Here is a 19,605-nt window from a genome sequence, read left to right as displayed (position 1 = left end):
TCTATGTGTTGCCAACTCGTACTTCCCAAGCGTTTAGTCCAGTAAGCGCCCAATAAATACGATTGAAGGAAGAAGGAAGACTACGAAGCCCCCCGTGGGACAACCTGATCACCTCCCCAGTGCTTAGAACAGTGCTTTGCACATAGTAGGCGCTTAACAAATACCGTCATTATTATTATTATTATTAGCGTACGAAGCCCTCGCCGGGATGAAGCCCACCGCCTCTCCCCGGCGTCAGGCTCGGGATGGCCCATTCGCCCACGCTGCTCTCAGTCAATCAATCAATCGTATTTATTGAGCACTTACTGTGTGCAGAGCACTGTACTAAGCGCTTGGGAAGGACAAGCTGGCAACATATAGAGACGGTCCCTACCCAAACCTGCTCTTGCCCGAGTGCACCGTGAAAACAGGCTTTACGGCAGGACGCGCGTCCGTCGACATATCCATTCCATTTATTTTATTTCGATAGTATGTTTGGTTTGGTCCTCTGTCTTCCCCTTTTAGACTGCGAGCCCACCGTTGGGTAGGGACCGTCTCTAGATGTTGCCAATTTGTACTTCCCAAGCGCTTAGTCCAGTGCTCTGCACATAGTAAGCGCTCAATAAATACGATTGATGATGATGATGACTGATTGATGCTTGGAGGCCTAATTGGGGGGCTGGGACCCCACCCTCGCCCCCCCCCCCGCCCCCCCATCTGTCGGGCTTGTTGCCAAGGCAACTCTCCATCCCTTCGGTCGCCACCTTTCCCGCCCTCCTCCTCTCTGAGCCTGCCCCCCGTCCCTCCACCCCGGCTGCTGCTTCCTGGTGCCGGGACGTGGGGAGAGGAGCCCCGTGGGGAAGGGGAGCGGCGGCTCTGGGCCGGGCCGGGGTCCGCAGGGAGCTCACCCCAGGGGGAGAAGGAGCGTTGTGGGGCGGCCCCGTCCCCCGGCCGCACGTCGGAGTCCCCCGGGAGGGCCTTGGAGCTCGGCGGGCCGGCGGCTGGGTGACGCCGGGCGGCCTGGGGCGACCACGAGAGCTGCTGGGAGGTGATGGGGCGGCCCATCCGGCTCAGGACCCTGGCGGGGCGACCAAAGAGCAATCGTTGACCACCCTCCCGCCGGCCAGTCGCCCTCCTTGCCCCTTCGTGGCTCCGGAAAGCACCAGAGAGCCCTGCCGGGCCTCCCCGCTCCGCAGCCCTGCCGGCCCAAGGCTCCTGATCCTCGCCGGCTGCCTCCCTCGCCACGGTCCCCGCCGGGCCTCCCCGCGGATATTAATAATTACGGCACTTACTGAGCGCTTACTGGGTGCCAAGCACTGTTAGCCCCCCCCCTTTTAGACTGTGAGCCCACTGTTCGGTAGGGACCGTCTCTATACGTTGCCAACTTGGACTTCCCAAGCGCTTAGTCCAGTGCTCTGCACACAGTAAGCGCTCAATCAATACGATTGATTGATTGACTGTCTCTATATGTTGCCACCTTGGACTTCCCAAGCGCTTAGTACAGTGCTCTGCACACAGTAAGCGCTCAATCAATACGATTGATTGATTGATTGACTGTCTCTGTATGTTGCCAACTTGGACTTCCCAAGCGCTTAGTCCAGTGCTCTGCACACAGTAAGCGCTCAATAAATACGATCGATTGATTGATTGACTGGCTCTATATGTTGCCAACTTGGACTTCCCAGGCGCCTAGTACAGTGCTCTGCACACAGTAAGCGCTCAATAAATACGATTGATTGCTTGATTGTATATGTTGCCAACTTGGACTTCCCAAGCGCTTAGTACAGTGCTGTGCCCACAGTAAGCGCTCAATAAATACGATTGATTGATTGACTGTCTCTATATGTTTCCAACTTGGACTTCCCAAGCGCTTAGTACAGTGCTCTGCACACAGTAAGCGCTCAATGAATACGATTGATTGATTGATTGATTAGTAAATGTGACTGAATGAATCAGTAGGTGGAGGGAGAGAGGCTGGAGGCGGAAAGACAAGTCAGGAGGCGATGATAAGAATAATAAGTAAAATAACCCAGTTGTTATAGTAAGAGAAAAAACAATTCAAGGCCTTTCAACCTCACCCTCTCCATCCCCCCGCCTTACCTCCTTCCCTTCCCCACAGCACCTGTAAATATGTATATATGTTTGTACGTATTTATTACCCTATTTATTTATTTATTTTACTTATACACATCTATTCTATTTATTCTATTTTGTTAATATGTTTGGTTTTGTTCTCTGTCTCCCCGTTCTGTACTGTGAGCCCACTGTTGGGTAGGGACCGTCTCTACACGTTGCCAACTTGGACTTCCCAAGCGCTTAGTCCAGTGCTCTGCACACAGTAAGCGCTCAATAAATACGATTGATTGATTGAACCCCCTGCCCCTCCCCCTGGAGTGTGTGTTTGTTTGCTTGTCTTTTTACACTGCTATTCATTCATTCAATCGTATTTATTGAGCGCTTACTGTGTGCAGAGCACTGGACTAAGCGCTTGGGAAGTACAATTCACTGGTACCGAACACACTGGTATGTACAATTCATAGGATATCTGTTACTTACTGACTAGGTAGAGGGTATCTGTCTCCAAGACTTTCTCCAAACAATGAAATTCTCCAGTGATGATGATGATGATGATGATGGCATTTATTAAGCGCTTACTATGTGCAAAGCACTGTTCTAAGCGCTGGGGAGGTTACAATGTGATCAGGTTGTCCCACAGGGGCTCACAGTCTTAATTCCCATTTTACAGATGAGGGAACTGAGGCCCAGAGAGGTGAAGTGACTTGCCCAAAGTCACACAGCTGACAATTGGTCCAGTGCCCTGCTGTGGGGCAAGGAAGATTCAGAGGCCGGTGCTATCAAATATTTCTTTCTGCATCGGATATTTAAGAGACATCTATGAGAGCGTCTATATTCAAGAGCATCTGTAAGATGCTTTAAGAGAAGCAGCCTGGCTCAGTGGAAAGAGCCCGGGCTTTGGAGTCAGAGGTCACGGGTTCGAATCCCGGCTCCGCCACGTGTCTGCTGTGTGACCATGGGCAAGTCACTTCACTTCTCTGCGCCTCAGTCATCTCGCCTGTAAAATGGGGATTAAGACCGTGAGCCCCACGTGGGACAACCTGATCACCTTGTATCCCCCCCAGCGCTTTAGAACAGTGCTCTGCACATAGTAAGCACTTAACAAATGCCATCATTATTATTATTATTATAAGACTGTGTTGACAACTGAGGCTTTTTCCTCTTGGCTGGGTCACCACAGCACCATGTTAGGAAATATCCGGACAGTGTTAACAGCCACTGGAAATCGTTTAGTACCTATTTACGATTTTTATTTTGTTAATGATGTGCATCGAGCTTTAATTCTATTTGTTCTGACAACTTTGACACCCGTCTCCACGTTTTGTTTCGTCGTCCTTCCCGACTGTGAGCCCGCTGTCGGGGAGGGACCGTCTCTCGATGTGGCCGACTTGGACTTCCCAAGGGCTTCGTCCAGTGCTCTGCACACAGTAAGCGCTCAATAAATACGATTGAATGAACGGACGAACAGTAGTTCGAAGGATAGAGGCCTGCCCGCCCCGAGGCACCCGGGGAATCGAATAAGCCATCAGCCAGGGGTGGGAGCATCTCCTGAGGCGGGTCTACACTGGGTCAGATCTCCAACTCCCGCCTCAGACCCCCCGCCCCCCTACTCCCCTCTAGACGGGAAGTTCGCCGTGGGCAGGGCAGGCGTCTGTTTCCGCTCTCCCTTGGGCTCAGGAGAGCGTTGTGCGCACAGTGAGCGCTCAGTGCTGACAGGTGAATGAACGGGCGAATCTCCTCCCCCTCCATCGATAAGGCGGGGTCTCTCCCTCTCTCCTCCCGTCCCTTCTTCGACCCTCCCGTCCGTCCCAATCCCAAGAGGACAACCTCCCGCATCTTCACAAATTCATTCATTCATTCAGTCGTATTTATGGAGCGCCTACTGGGTGCCGAGCACTGTACTAAACGCTTGGGAAGTACAAGTTGGCAACATATAGAGACGGCCCCTACCCGACAGTGGGCTCAGAGTCTACCCCTTCCCTCTGTGACTTCCCGAGGATAACGGGGTCCCGCCGCGCTCCCCAGTGACCACGTCCGCTTCCTCCTGAGCAACCCCGCCAGCCACGCCTGGAAGGGGCGGCCTTCCCCTCCGGGCGGGCCTCCCGGTTTATTCCGTTTTCCTGCTTTCAGGGCCCCGCTGACCCTTGACCCCTGACCCCTCCCCGCCCACCTGTTCTCCAGCATGAACCCCGGGTGGGCCAGCAAACGCGACCGGGAAGAGCATCTTGGTGTACCTCTGGGGGTTTTGATCGAGAACTTTTGTTTTACAATCAATCAATCAGTCAGTCGTATTTATTGAGCGCTTACAGTGTGCAGAGCACTGTACTAAGCGCTTGGGAAGTCCAAGTTGGCAACATATAGAGACAGTCCCTACCCAACAGGGGGCTCACAGTCTAAAAGGGGGAGACAGAAAACAAAACCATACTAACAAAATAAAATAAATAGAATAGATGTGTACAAGTAGAAACGGGGCCCTTTTTTTTTTTTAATTGAACTTCCTTGGATTTTATCCCTACTATATTTTTCCTTTGAGAAAAACTGGGAAACAGCCCCACGGCAAAATGCCTGGAGGGGCTACTCACTTCCACGATGAATCACCAACACAAAACCGCAGCCACGCAGCAAACAAAGGAACTATGTGTTTTCCCGTTTCATTATTGGGAATCGTTTGGCAAGCCGCGTTCAATCACTTGCAGGCACACAAACCCACACCACTCCGCGCCCTCAGACAGCCGCCTTTCAGCGGCAGCCCCGGACGGTTTTCACATGAACCCCGTTTTCACTCGCTGATCCTTTTCTAAGAAACCCCCTCCTTTGAGGATTCACTTTCCTCCACTCGGCTCCCATCGAGCGCACACAGGAAGCGCTCAATAAATACGATTGATCGATTGATCCAAAGGTGAGTTTGGGGGAAAGAGCCGGTTCGGAGTGGAAAAAGTGAGTTCCTTTCACGCGCCCTGCCGTTTCCTACCCCGATCACGGTAGCACTTGGCCTTTATCTGGCAACCTCCACCTGGGGATCTCAGAGCACAGTTAACCCGTTGGCTGGTTCGCGACTCTAGGAATTAAATAAAGTCTCTCACGTTCGAGAAACCCGGCTAACGGTGGAAACCTGACGTGAGTTGGAAAGCACTCAGGCCCGCCAGGCGAACTTTTAAAAAATCCTCCCTTCAGGTTTGCCCAGAACCCAGGACCCGGCTTCTGATCTGTCGTGGGACCTTAAGCGAGTCACTTGGCTTCCTCAGTCACCTCGTCTGCAAAATGGGGGTGAAGAGTGGTGCGTCCAACGTGATTAGCTTGTGTCTGTACCCCAGCGCGCGGTACGGTGCCCGGCACGTGGTAAGCGCTTAACAGATATCATTAAAAAATAAAGAGGGTGAGTCCCTGCCGCTCAGGTCGCCAACTCGAACCTCAGCAATCCGGATGCGGCCTCCCGGCCCAAGCCTTAGAAAAATAACTCGGGCTTTCTTTTTTCCCCGCCGCTTCCCTTCTCCTTTCCAACAAAAATCTCATAGGTTCAAAACAAGAGTTGAACTCTGCCGGAATGGTCCGGAACCAGAAAATGGAGAGGGAGTGAGGCAGTAGAAAATGCCTCAGGAGGATCCGTCCCGTGGCCCTCGAGGGTCGCGTTAAACAGATCCTCCTCTCCTCCGCCCCAGTTGATAATCCCGGCCGCCGGCGGCACGGCCTAGCGGATAGATCCCGGACGTGGGAAGGACCAGGGTTCTCATCCGGGTAGGGACCGTCTCCATATGTTGCCAACTTGTACTTCCCAAGCGCTTAGTACAGTGCTCTGCACACCGTAAGCGCGCAATAAATACGATTGATGATGGTGATGATCCGGGCTCCGCCGCTTATCTGCCGGGTGACCTCACTTTTAATCCCTATAAAATGGGGATCACTCTTTGGGGGCCCCGTGGGGGACACGGACTGCGTCCGACCGGATCAGCTTGCAGCTAACTCCGGCGTCTCGTGGGGTGCCTGGGCACGTAGCAAGTGCTTAGCAAAGGCCGTAAAAAAATTTAAAAAACCGGATCGGCCGGGGCAGCGCTCCGCACACAGTAAGCGCTCAAGAAATACGATCGAATAATAATAATGATGATGATGGCATTTATTAAGCGCTGTGGGGGGGATACAAGGTGATCAAGTTGTCCCACGTGGGGCTCACAGGCTTCATCCCCATTTTACAGATGAGGTAACTGAGGCTCAGAGAATAATAATAATGTTGGCATTTGTTAAGCACTTACTATGTGCAGAGCACTGTTCTAAGCGCTGGGGGGGATACAGGGTGATCAAGTTGTCCCACGTGGGGCTCACAGTCTTCATCCCCATTTTCCAGATGAGGTCACCGAGGTGCAGAGAAGTTAAGTGACTTGCCCAAGGTCACACAGCAGACATGTGGCGGAGTTGGGATTCGAACCCATGACCTCTGACTCCAACGCCCGGGCTCTTTCCACTGAGCCGCGCTGCTTCAATGAATGAATGACCCAACACGGTACTAATCGCTGGGGTGGATACAAGATAATCAGGTCCCAAGGGGGAGGGAGGGGGAGGGAGAGCAGGTATTGGACCCTCATTTTGCAGAGGGGGGAACGGAGGCCCAGAGAAGTGAAGCGACTTGCCCAAGATCACTGGGCCTCAGTTCCCTCGTCTGTAAAATGGGGATTGAGACTGTGAGCCTAACGTGGGACAGGGACGGTACCCAACCCGATTTGCTCGTATCCACCACCCCAGCGCTTAGAACCGGCCCTGGCACGTAATAAGCGCTTAACGAACACCACAATTAAGAGCCCGGGCTCTGGGGTCAGAGTTCACGCGTTCGAATCCCGGCTCCGCCGGTTGTCAGCTGTGTGACTCTGGGCAAGTCGCTTCACTTCTCTGGGCCTCAGTGACCTCATCTGTCAAATGGGGATGAAGACTGTGAGCCCCCCGGGGGACAGCCTCATCACCTTGTAACCTCCCCAGCGCTTAGAACAGTGCTTGGCACATAGTAAGCGCTTAACAAATACCATTATTATTATTATCATCACAGAGCAGACAAGAGGCGGGGCCGGGATTAGAACCCAGGTCCCCCGACTCCAAGGCCCGTGTTCTTCCCGCGAGACCAGGCTGCTTTCTCCTGGCCACGGGATCCAACCTCGGCTTCACCGCCACTCCCCTCTCCTGCTTCTCCCGCCCTTCTGCCTTCTCCGTGCCTCAGTGACCTCATCCGTCAAATTCATTCAATCGTATTTATTGAGCGCTGGCTGCGTGCAGAGCACTGGACTAAGCGCTTGGGAAGAACAAGTTGGCGACGTATAGAGACGGTCCCTACCCAACAGCGGACTCACAGTCTACGGGGATGAAGGCTGTGAGCCCGCCGTGGGACAGCCTCATCACCTCGTAACCTCCCTGGCGCTTAGAACAGTGCTTTGTAGTAAGTGCTTAATAAATGCCATTATTATTATTATTATTATTATTATTATTCAGCCTGAAATTCCCTCCCTCTCCACGTTATCATCTTCATCTCTTACCTCCCCACCCTCTTTCCTTCACCTCCATCTGACCCGTGCTCACGAGTGGAATCCCCTCTCCCTCATCACATATCAATGTTTCTCGGGCTGCTTCTTCTACCCCTAATTTATTTTAGCGTCCGCTTCCGTTAAGGGGACTGTATCAGACTTTTTCCAAGTAAGTGGCCAGTAAGCATGGTTGATTGATTGAGCAAGCGCTCAGTACAGTGCTCTGCACACAGTAAGCGCTCAATAAATGCGATTGATTGATTGATCGACTGGGGAAGAGGAGCGGGGAGGGGTCAGAGACCACCCCCATCTTCCCCCTCACAACCCCCCCCGGGATGCAGACCCCAACAAGGGGTCACCCCAAGTCACCGGTCGCTAGCCCGGCCTCTTCTCGGGCTCGGTGGGAAAGAGCCCGGGCTTTGGAGTCCGAGGTCATTCATTCATTCGGGCGTATTTATTGAGCGCCTACTGTGTGCGGAGCACTGTACGAAGCGCTTGGAAAGTCCAGGGAAGCAGCGTGGCTCGGGGGAAGGAGCCTGGGCTTTGGAGTCAGGGGTCACGGGTTCCAATCCCGGCTCTGCCAATTGCCAGCTGGGTGACTTTGGGCAAGTCACTTTGACATAAAGACGGTCAATCAATCAATCAATCAATCGTATTTATTGAGCGCTTACTGTGTGCAGAGCACTGGACTAAGCGCTTGGGAAGTCCAAGTTGGCAACATTTAGAGACAGTCCCTACCCAACAGTGGGCTCACAGTCTGGAAGGGGGAGACAGAGAACAAAACCAAACATATTAACAAAATAAAATAAATAGAATAAATATGTACAAATGAAATAGAGTAATAAATATGTACAAGCATATATACAGGTAGGAGGGGGAAAGGTCATGGGTCAGCTGAAATCCTGGCTCCTCCAATGGTCAGCTGGGTGACTTGGGGTAAGTCACTTAATAATAATGATAATAATAATAATAATGTTGGTATTTGTTAAGCGCTTACTATGTGCAAAGCACTGTTCTAAGCACTGGGGTAGATACAGGGTAATCAGGTTGTCCCACGAGGGGCTCATAGTCTTCACCCCCATTTTCCAGATGAGGGAACTGAGGCCCAGAGAAGTGAAGTGACTTGCCCAAAGTCACCCAGTTGACAAGTGGCGGAGCTGGGATAATAATAATAATAATAATAATAATAATGGCATTTATTAAGCGCTTACTATGTGCAAAGCACTGTTCTAAGCACTGGAGAGGTTACAGGGTTATCAGGATGTCCCATGGGGGGGCTCACAGTCTTAATCCCCATTTTCCAGATGAGGGAACTGAGGCCCAGAGAAGTTAAGTGACTTGCCCAAAGTCACCCAGCTGACAGGTGGTGGAGCGGGGATTTGAACCCATGACCTCTGACTCCAAAGCCCGGGCTCTTTCCACTGAGCCGCGCTGCTTCCCCAGCTTCTCTGGGCCTCAGTGCCCTCATCTGGAAAATGGGGATGAAGACTGGGAGCCCCCTGCGGAGCCACCTGATCGCCTTGTAACCTCCCCAGCGCTTAGAACAGCCCACTGCACGTAGTAAGCGCTTAATAAATGCCATCATTATTATTATTCTCAAATGGAGCTCCTTCCACCCCCGCCCCAGCGCTTAGAACAGTCCGTTGCACGTAGTAAGCGCTTAATAAATGCCATCATTATTATTATTCCACCCCCTCTCCTCAGGCAGGATGATCCTAACCATCTTCCTCCTCCCCTTCTCCCCTCCCTTAACTGGGAAACCTCGGCACACCCAACAGTCATCACCAGATCCCGGCCGCCTCCTCCAGAAAGCCTTCCCAGATTGGGGGGCGGAAATCCCAGCCCAGTCATTCCCACTTGGACCCCACAAGCTTCCCGGGAGAGAAGGTCATTCAGCGGCCCTCGGGAGTCCGGACCACCAAAGGGCCGGAGAAGCAGGGCGGCTCAGTGGAAGGAGCCCCGGGCCTTGGAGCCAGAGGTCACGGGTTCAGATCCCCGGCTCCGCCGACCATCAGCTGTGACCCTTTGGGCGAGTCGCTTCGCTTCTCTGGGCCTCAGTGACCTCATCTGGAAAATGGGCATTAAGACGGGGAGCCCCCCGGGGGACACGCCTTACCTCCTTCCCCTCCCCACTGCACCTGTATATACGTCTATATTTATTACTCTATTCATTTATGTATTTTGGGTTCGAATCCCGGCTCGGCCCACTGTCAGCTGTGTGACCTTGGGCGAGCCACTTCACTTCTCTGGGCCTCAGTTCCCTCATCTGTAAAAGGGGGGTGAAGACTGTGAGCCCCATGAGGGACAACCTGATCACCTTGTAACCTCCCCAGTGCTTAGAACGGTGCTTTGCACGTAGTAAGCGCTTAATAAATGCCATTATTATTATCATCATTATTATTTTATGTGTACATATCTATATTTTATAGATATAAATATAAATATATTTTATATTTATTTGTATAAAATATTTTATTTTATACTTATATTTTACATAATATTTTCTATTTTATAAAATATTACGTGATATTTATAAATAATATTATAAATATAGATAATTTATGAATGAATGCAGATATAAAATATAATATTTTCTATTTATATAACATATTCTCTATATATTGCCAACTTGTAATTCCCAAGCGCTTAGTCCGGTGCTCTGCACACAGTCAGCACTCAGTAAATTCGATTGAATTAATGAATGACAAAAGTTGATCACCTCGTATCCTCTCCAGCGCTTAGAACAGTGCTTTGCATATAGTCAGCGCTTAATAAATGCCATCATTATTATTCTCATTATTATTATTATTATCATTATTATTATTATTATTATTATTATTATTATTATTATTATTATGGGTGTCTACAACAAAGAACCAGGGGTGGAGCAGCCCCATGAGCCCCAGGACTTCCAGGTTTTTGACTTAAAGCACGCGCGGTGGGAATTTAGCGAGATTCTGGTGCACAGCCTGTTTGTGGGACCCCAAATTCATACAATCGTATTTATTGAGCGCTCACTGTGCGCAGAGCACTGGACTAAGCGCTTGGGAAGTACAAGTTGGCAACATATAGAGGCGGTCCCTACCCAACAGCGGCTGGGATTTGAGATTCCCCTTCTTCCTCCTTCTTCCTCCTGCCCACTCCCAGGGGAGCTTGGGGAAAGCCGAGGAGAAGCCAAAGTGGAAGATGACTCCAGGGTCTGCCTGCTCCTCCTTTTTTTGTTTAATTTATAGTATCTGCTGAGCATTTACTAGGTGTCATCATCATCAATCGTATTTATTGAGCGCTTACTGTGTGCAGAGCACTGGACTAAGCGCTTGGGAAGTACAATTCGGCAACATCTAGAGACAGTCCCTACCCAACAGCGGGCTCACAGTCTAAAAGGGGGGAGACAGAGAACAAAACCAAACATACTAACAAAATAAAATAAATAGAATAGATAGGTACAAGTAAAATAAATAATAATAATAATAATAATAAGTTCTGAGGTAATTATGCCATGTACCTCAGAACTAATGGTGACCTATAAGATGTCATCATCATCAATCGTATTTATTGAGCGCTTACTATGTGCCGAGCACTGGACTAAGCGCTTGGAAAGTACAAGTCGGCAACATATAGAGACAGTCCCTACCCAACAGTGGGCTCACAGTCTAAAAGGGGGGAGACAGAGAACAAAACCAAACATACTAACAAAATAAAATAAATAGAATAGATATGTACAAGTAAAATAATTAGATAAATAAATAGAGACATACTAAGCGCTGGGATAGATGCAGTTTCGCTAGGTTGGACACAGTCCCCATCCCACACGGGATGCTCCCTGGTTAACCCCTTGATTACTCCCACGACTCCAGTAGCCCTTGGACACGTGTGCTGCCTAAATTATACTTGTAGCCTTTTTGTTTTTAAGCAAACAAGTGTGTGTCGGTAAGGCTCCCGCCCTTTTGGGCTCTAGGATAATTTCAGATCCGGGAATTAGCCCCGGTCCTCTCTCCCGACTCGGTGGCCAACGTCTGGCTCTTCCCCGGCCCCCCCGACGGCGCCGTGCGGCGCCCGGGAGGGGATTCGGTGGCGGAGGCCCGACGGACCCTTCCGACTGCGGGTCGCCCCGCGGGAGCGGGAGCCGCTTTCCGGCATATCTCCGGGGGTCCAGAAAGCCCCCTTCATTCCCCCGGGAATGCCGGAGGGAGCCTCCTCGAGCCCAGCCAGGCAGGGCCACGTTCCCGGTTGCGCCACCGCCACTGGCAGGCCCTGGGGTGCGAGGATGGCCAAACTGAATTCTCCGGCCCTGTCTGGTTCCGATTCGGCGGCGACCGCTGCCGTGAGAGCAGGGAATTCCTCCCGTCCCGGATGGACTGGGGAAAATTTCCTGTCGTTTGTCAGAGCGGAAAGAATGCTCTCCCCTGAGGTCCCTCGCGTCGGGCAGCCAAGTTTCTCCGTTTCTTCTCACCCGCCGGGGACCCCCATCCCAGAAACTTCCTGGTCTTCCAGCCCAGTCACGGAGCCCCGACGCCACCAGTTGGCTATACTGGTGGTTTTCCCGGCCGATCCGTGCCTAATTCCCACCTCCCAGGGCTCAGTCCAGCGCTCCGCGCCTGTTACCGCGGGCAGTCTGGCACCGGGGGAGGAATCCTGGGTGGGGAGCCGGGCTGGCCTCTTCCCGCTGGTCCAAGCCTTCCCGGTGGGAGCCGGTAGGCGTGCTTCCCGGAGGCTGGAGAACCAGGATGCAGGTTCCGGGCGGCAGCCGCCGAAGTGGGGGACGGGATTCGGGGGGGAGGTTGGGAACACAAGCGCCCGGGAGCCGACCTGTCTTAGCCACCACTTTCGGGACGCGCCATTTCCTCAGACGATAACCCTGACCCGGCGGGTTTCGAGATTATTCCCCGTCGAGGGCATCGCCGAGGAAGACGGGAAGAGCCCCTCAAACAGATCGATCCGTCAGTCAGATGTAGGAAGCGCTTTTTGCGTCCAGAGCAGTGTACTGAGTGAGTATCCCGGGAGACTACAGTAGTTCAAGTGTAGACAATCCCTGCCCTCAAGGAATCGTCTGGGATTGTAACAGTAATAATTTTTATTCGATTAGAAACTCCTTGAGGGCAGGGAATGTTAGAGAAGCGGCGCGGCCCGGCGGAAAGAGCTCGGTCTTTGGAGCCAGAGGTCATGGGTTCTAATCCCGGCTCCGCCCCTTGTCGGCTGGGTGACTCCGGGCAAGTCACTTCACTTCTCTGGGCCTCAGTGACCTCATCTGGAAAACGGGGATGAAGCCCCACGTGGGACGACCTGATCGCCTTGTATCCCCCCCAGCGCTTAGAACAGTGCTTCGCACGTAGTAGGCGCTTAACAGATGCCATCATTATTATTATTATTCTGTCGTACCCGCTCTATAATCAAGTACATTCAGTAGATGTTCAGAGAATGCCATGGACTGACTGATTGATCGACTGTTCGAGCCGGTCTGGGTTGTGATGGAAGCGAATGCTTTCCGTTTTTTGTAATCAATCAATCAATCAGTCGTATTTATTGAGCGCTTACTGTGTGCAGAGCACTGGACTTAGCGCTTGGGAAGTACAAGTTGGCAACATAATGGTACTTGTTAATCAATCAATCAATCAATCAATCGTATTTATTGAGCGCTTACTTTGTGCAGAGCACTGTACTAAGCGCTTGGGAAGTACAAGTTGGCAACATATACAGTCCTAAGCGCTCACTCTGTGCCAGACAGTGAACTAAACGCCGGGGTAGATACAGAATAATCAGGTGGGACACAGAGGGCTCATAATCTTAATTTCCTCCTTTACGGATGCGGAGACTGAGGCCCAGAGAAGCGAAGTGACTCGCCCGAGCTCACGCAACAGGTAAGTGGCAGCGGCGGGATTAGAACCCAGGTCCTCTCTTCCCAGGCCCCCGCTCTTCCCGCTAGGCCGCACGGTTCCTCGAGATTCCAGCTCCCAGCCCAGTCTCCTTGGGGATTTTGGTTTTTCCCCGGCGAGGCTGGAAGCCACCCCGCGCCTAGACCGTAAGCTCTTTGTGGGCGGGAAGGGCGTCTGTTACATTGTTCTAACGGTACACTTCGAAGTGCTTAGTCCAGTGCTCTGCACACAGTAAGCGCTCAATAAATACGATTGATCGATCAGGTTGTCCCACGGGGGGGGGCTCCCAGTCTCCATCCCCATTTTCCAGAAGAGGGAACTGAGGCTCAGAGAAGTGACGCGACTCGCCCAAGGTCACCCAGCTGACAGTTGGCGGGGCCGGGATTCGAACCCACGACCTGGGACTCCAAAGCCCGGGCTCTTTCCACTAATACAGCCCAGCCTGCACACATGGCTCCTCTAATGCCAACCTACGCGCTGGATGTCCATCTCGTCTACCTCGCCACTGATGTCTCGCCCACCTCCCGCCTCCATCATCGATCGTATTTATTGAGCGCTTACTGTGTGCAGAGCACTGTACTAAGCGTCCATCCCGGAGCATCCCTCCCACTTCACACCCGATGGACGATTCCCCTCCCCACCTTCGAGGCCTTCTCGAAGGGGACATCTAGTATCCCCCCATTCCCTGACTGCTCCCTCCTTTCCTCTTCTCCCACTCCCTTCGGCGTCGCCCTGGCCTTACTCCCTTGGGAGCCCGCTGCCGGGTAGGGACCGCCTCTCTATGTTGCCAACTTGGACTTCCCAAGCGCTTAGTACAGCGCTGTGCACACGGTAAGCGCTCAATAAATACGATTGAATGAATGAATGAATCCCCCCTTCCCCCCCCTCCGGCCCTTATGTCCGTATCGGTTGTTTTATTTAGTGACATTATATGCTGCCAGCTTGTACTCCCTGAGCGCTTAGTACAGTGCTCTGCACACAGTAAGCACTCAGTAAATACGATTGAATGAATTAATGTCTGCCCACCCCCAAGACTGCAAGCTCATTTTGGGCAGGGAATGTGTCTTTTATACTGTTCTATCATAATAATAATAATGGCATTTATTAAGCGCTTACTATGTGCCAAGCACTGTTCTAAGCGCTGGGAAGTTACAAGGTGATCAGGTTGTCCCACATGGGGCTCACAGTCTTAATCCCCATTTTACAGATGAGGTAACTGATAGTAACGATGGCATTTATTAAGCGCTTACTATGTGCCAAGCACTGTTCTAAGCGCTGGGAAGTTACAAGGTGATCAGGTTGTCCCACATGGGGCTCACAGTCTTAATCCCCATTTTTCAGATGAGGGAACTGATAGTAACGATGGCATTTATTAAGCGCTTACTATGTGCAAAGCACTGTTCTAAGCACTTCCCAAGCGCTGAGTCCATTGCTCTGCACACAGTAAGCGCTCAATAAATACGATTGAATGAATGAATGAATGAATGAATGGGGAGGTTACAAAGTGAGCGGGTTGTCCCGCAGGAGGCTCACAGTCTTCATCTTGCCAACTTGTACTTCCCAAGCGCTTAGTACAGTGCTTGCACACAGTAAGCGCTCAATAAATACGATTGATTGATTGATTCATCCCCTAGACTGTCTTCATCTTCTAGACTGTGAGCCCACTGCTGGGTAGGGACCGTCTCTATATGTTGCCGACTTGTACTTCCCAAGCGCCGCTTAGTCCAGTGCTCTGCACACAGTCAGCGCTCAATAAATACGATTGAACGAACGAATGAGTCCCCATTTTCCAGATGAGGGAACTGAGGCCCAGAGAGGCGAAGTGACTCGCCCAGAGTCACCCAGCTGACAATTGGCGGAGCCGGGATTTGAACCTGTGACCTCTTGCTCCAAAGCCCGGGCTCTCTCCACTGAGCCACGCTGCTTTGTAATAGTAATAATAATAATGGCATTTATTAAGTGCTTACTATGTGCAAAGCACTGTTCTAAGCGCTGGGGAGGTTACAAGGTGATCAGGTTGTCCCATGGGGGGCTCACAGTCTTCATCCCCATTTTACAGATGAGGTGACTGATGCACAGAGAATAATAACGGCATTTATTAAGGGCTTACTATGTGCAAAGCACCGTTCTAAGTGCTGGGGAGGTTACAAGGTGATCAGGTTGTCCCACGGAGGGCTCACAGTCTTAATCCCCATTTTACAGATGAGGTAACTGAGGCACAGAGAATAATAACGGCATTTATTAAGGGCTTACTATGTGCGAAGCACCGTTCTAAGCGCTGGGGAGGTTACAAGGTGATCAGGTTGTCCCACGGAGGGCTCACAGTCTTCATCCCCATTTTACAGATGAGGTAACTGAGGCACAGAGAATAATAACGGCATTTATTAAGGGCTTACTATGTGCAAAGCACCGTTCTAAGCGCTGGGGAGGTGACAAGGTGATCAGGTTGTCCCACGGGGGGCTCCCAGTCTTCATCCCCATTTGACAGATGAGGTAACTGAGGCACAGAGAATAATAACGGCATTTATTAAGGGCTTACTATGTGCAAAGCACCGTTCTAAGCGCTGGGGAGGTGACAAGGTGATCAGGTTGTCCCACGGGGGGCTCCCAGTCTTCATCCCCATTTGACAGATGAGGTAACTGAGGCCCAGAGAATAATAACGGCATTTATTAAGGGCTTACTATGTGCGAAGCACCGTTCTAAGCGCTGGGGAGGTTACAAGGTGATCAGGTTGTCCCACGGGGGGCTCCCAGTCTTCATCCCCATTTTACAGGTGAGGTGACTGAGGCACAGAGAATAATAACGGCATTTATTAAGGGCTTACTATGTGCAAAGCACCGTTCTAAGCGCTGGGGAGGTGACAAGGTGATCAGGTTGTCCCACGGGGGGCTCCCAGTCTTTATCCCCATTTTCCAGATGAGGTCACTGAGGCCCAGAGAAGTGAAGTGCCTCGCCCCAAGTCACCCAGCTGACAACTCATCATCATCATCAGTCGTATTTATTGAGCGCTTACTGTGTGCAGAGCACTGTACTAAGCGCTTGGGAAGGACAAATTGGCAACATACAGAGACGGTCCCTACCCAACAGTGGGCTTTGAACCCGTGAACTCTGACCCTTTCTTTTGTACTCTCCCAGGCGCTTACTACAGCGTTCTGCCCCCGGAAAGCGCTCAGTAAATACGCTGGAGGGACTGACGGGCCCGCTGTGGCCTCACAGCGCCGGCGCCCACCTCCTCGCCAGGCCTCGACGTCCCCTTTTAGACTGCGAGCCCGCTGTCGGGTAGGGACCGTCTCTCTCTGTTGCCAACTTGGACTTCCCAAGCGCTTAGTACAGTGCTCCGCACATAGTAAGCGCTCAGTAAATCCGATTGACGATGATGACGGCGTCCCCGTCCTTCAACCCGGCCGGGGCGCTCAGACAAGTCCGGCACGCAAACGACTCACCCGGGCGGGAGCCTCCGCGTGGCGGTGGGCCGGGCCGCGGTGGGCGCGGCGGTGGGGGTCCCGCGGCCGGGGGGCCGGGGGCGGCCCCCCGGGGGGGGGTGGTACTCCTCCTCCGGGATGACCTCCTGGCAGCGGGCGCCCCGGAAGCCCGAACGGCAGACGCAGACCTGGGGCCGGCTGCAGTAGCCCCTGTTCTCGCACGGCGGTTGGCACACGGCTGCGGGAGAAACCGGGGTGAGTGGCGTGGACGACACCTCACTTTCCTAATCCCCTCGATCACAACCCAGCCCGCACGCTTGGCCCCTTTAACGCCCAGCCCGGCTACCTCAGTTTCCCCATCTCGCCGTCGAGCCCTCGCCCACGCGCTCCCTCCTCGCGTCCGGCAGACGACGACTTATCCAAGGCCCGCCTCCTCCCTGAGGCCTGCCCGGACTGAGCCCTCCTTTCCTCGTCTCCCACTCCCTCCTGCATCGTGCCCTTTATTCATCCCCGAGCGCTTAGTCAGGTGCTCTGCACACGGGAAGCGCTCAATAAATGCGATTGATTGATTGAGGTTTGTACTTCCCAAGCGCTTAGTACAGTGCGCTGCACATAGTAAGCGCTCAATAAATACGATTGATGATGATGATGATGATGGACCGGAGTCGGGTCTGAGTCTAGCCGGTCCTGGGGAATTCTGAATACTGAGGGCATCCCCCCCATAGCCCCCCTTTTTTTTTTCAATAGTATCTGTTAAGCGCTTACTATGTGCCAGACACCTTTCTAAGCACTGGGGTAGATTCAAGATAAGCGGGGCGGACACAGTCCCTGTCCCACGTGGGGCTTCCCATTTTACAGATGAGGGAACTGAGGCCCCCGAGAACAGTAATAATAATTATGGTGTTTGTAAAGCGCTTACTCTGTGCCCCAAGCGCTTAGTACAGTGCTCTGCACACAGTAAGCGCTCAATAAATACGATTGATTGATTGATTGTGCCAAGCGCCGTTCCAAGCGCGGGGGTAGATACAAAGTAATCAGGTTGGACACAATCTCCTGCCCCACATGGGGCTCACGGTCTTCATCCCCATTTGACAGAGGAGGTCACTGAGGCCCAGAGAAGTGAAGTGACTTGCCCAGGATCACATAATAATTGGCATTTGTTAAGCGCTTACTATGTGCCAAGCACTGTTCTAAGCGCTGGGGAGGATACAGGGTGATCAGGTTGTCCCACGGGGGGCTCACAGTCTTCATCCCCGTTTTACAGAGGAGGTCACTGAGGCCCAGGGAAGTGAGTGACTTGCCCAAGGTCACACAGCAGACGGTAATAATGATGGCATTTGTTAAGCGCTTACTATGTGCCAAGCACTGTTCTAAGCGCCGGGGAGGATACAAGGTGATCAGGTTGGCCCACGGGGGGCTCACAGTCTTCATTCCCATTTTACAAAGGAGGTCACTGAGGCCCAGGGAAGTGAGTGACTTGCCCAAGGTCACACAGCAGACGGTAATAATGATGGCATTTGTTAAGCGCTTACTATGTGCCAAGCACTGTTCTAAGCGCTGGGGAGGATACAGGGTGATCAGGTTGTCCCACGGGGGGCTCCCTGCCCTTAGGGGCGTAGGAGGCTTTGTCTGCTTTTGTCTTTCGTAACCATGGGACTTCATAAATATTTATATTTACTACCCTGAAGCGTGTTCATTCATTCAGTCCTACTTATTGAGCGCTTACTGTGTGCAGAGCACTGTACTAAGCGCTTAGGGAAGTCACCCCTGCCTACCTCTGCCCTGTCCTCGGAGGTAGCGTGGCCGAGTGGATAGAATACCGGCCCGGGAGCCGGAGGGGATCTGGGTTCTAATCTCGGCCCCGCCGCTTGTCTCCCGTGTGTCCTTCGCTTCTCTGGGCCTCAGTTCCCTCATCTGTAAAATGGGGATTGAGACTGGGGGGCCCCATGTGGGACAGGGACTGTGTCCAACCCGATTATCTTGTGTAATAATAATAATAATGGCATTTATTAAGCGCTTACTATGTGCAAATGTACATATCTATTCTATTTATTTTATTTTGTTGTACATATCTATTCTATTCTATTCTATCTATTCTATTTATTTTATTTTGTTAGTATGTTTGGTTTTGTTCTCTGTCTCCCCATTTTAGACTGTGAGCCAACTGTTGGGTAGGGACTGTCTCTATATGTTGCCAATTTGTACTTCCCAAGCGCTTAGTACAGTGCTCTGCACACAGTAAGCGCTCAATAAATACGATTGATTGATTGATTGCAAAGCACTGTTCTAAGCGCTGGAGAGGTTACAAGGTGGTCAGGTTGTCCCACGGGGGGCTCACAGTCTTCATCCCCATTTTCCAGATGAGGTCACTGAGGCCCAGAGAAGTGAAGTGACTCGCCCAAAGTCGCAGAGCTGGGATTTGAACCTATCTACCCCAGCGCTCAGTACAGTGTCTGGCACGCAGTAAGCGCTCGACAGATGCCACGATTACCATTATCATCCAATCAGTCGTATTTCTGGAGCACTTACTGTGTACTTGTACTTGACTGGTAATAATAATAATAATAATTGGCATTTGTTAAGCGCTTACTAGGTGCAAAGCACCATTCTTGTACTTCCCAAGCGCTTAGTACAGTGCTCTGCGCACAGTAAGCGCTCCGTAAATACGACTGGATGAAGGAATGTGTTCAGATAAACACATCTGGGAGAGGACGATACAACAATAAACAGATACATTCCCTTCCCACGGTGAG

General features: G+C 51.8%; 1 protein-coding gene across 1 annotated transcript in view; it reads right to left on the bottom strand.

The window, feature by feature from the left end:
* The window catches only part of LTBP2 (latent transforming growth factor beta binding protein 2), a 103,481-nt gene that overhangs the window by 66,690 nt on the left and 17,186 nt on the right, over window positions 1-19,605 (bottom strand). Inside the window, exons 3-4 of the mRNA XM_038765583.1 lie at window positions 16,874-17,090; window positions 888-1,057 (exon numbers count right to left, since the gene is read on the bottom strand). Coding sequence (XP_038621511.1) covers window positions 888-1,057; window positions 16,874-17,090 — 387 coding nt within the window. The remainder of the gene's footprint in view (window positions 1-887; window positions 1,058-16,873; window positions 17,091-19,605) is intronic.

The sequence above is a fragment of the Tachyglossus aculeatus genome, chromosome 23 (genome assembly GCF_015852505.1).
Source record: "Tachyglossus aculeatus isolate mTacAcu1 chromosome 23, mTacAcu1.pri, whole genome shotgun sequence".
Classification (NCBI taxonomy): domain Eukaryota; kingdom Metazoa; phylum Chordata; class Mammalia; order Monotremata; family Tachyglossidae; genus Tachyglossus; species Tachyglossus aculeatus.
Note: the sequence above shows the minus strand (reverse complement) of the source record. Positions and strands in the feature narration are given on the sequence as shown.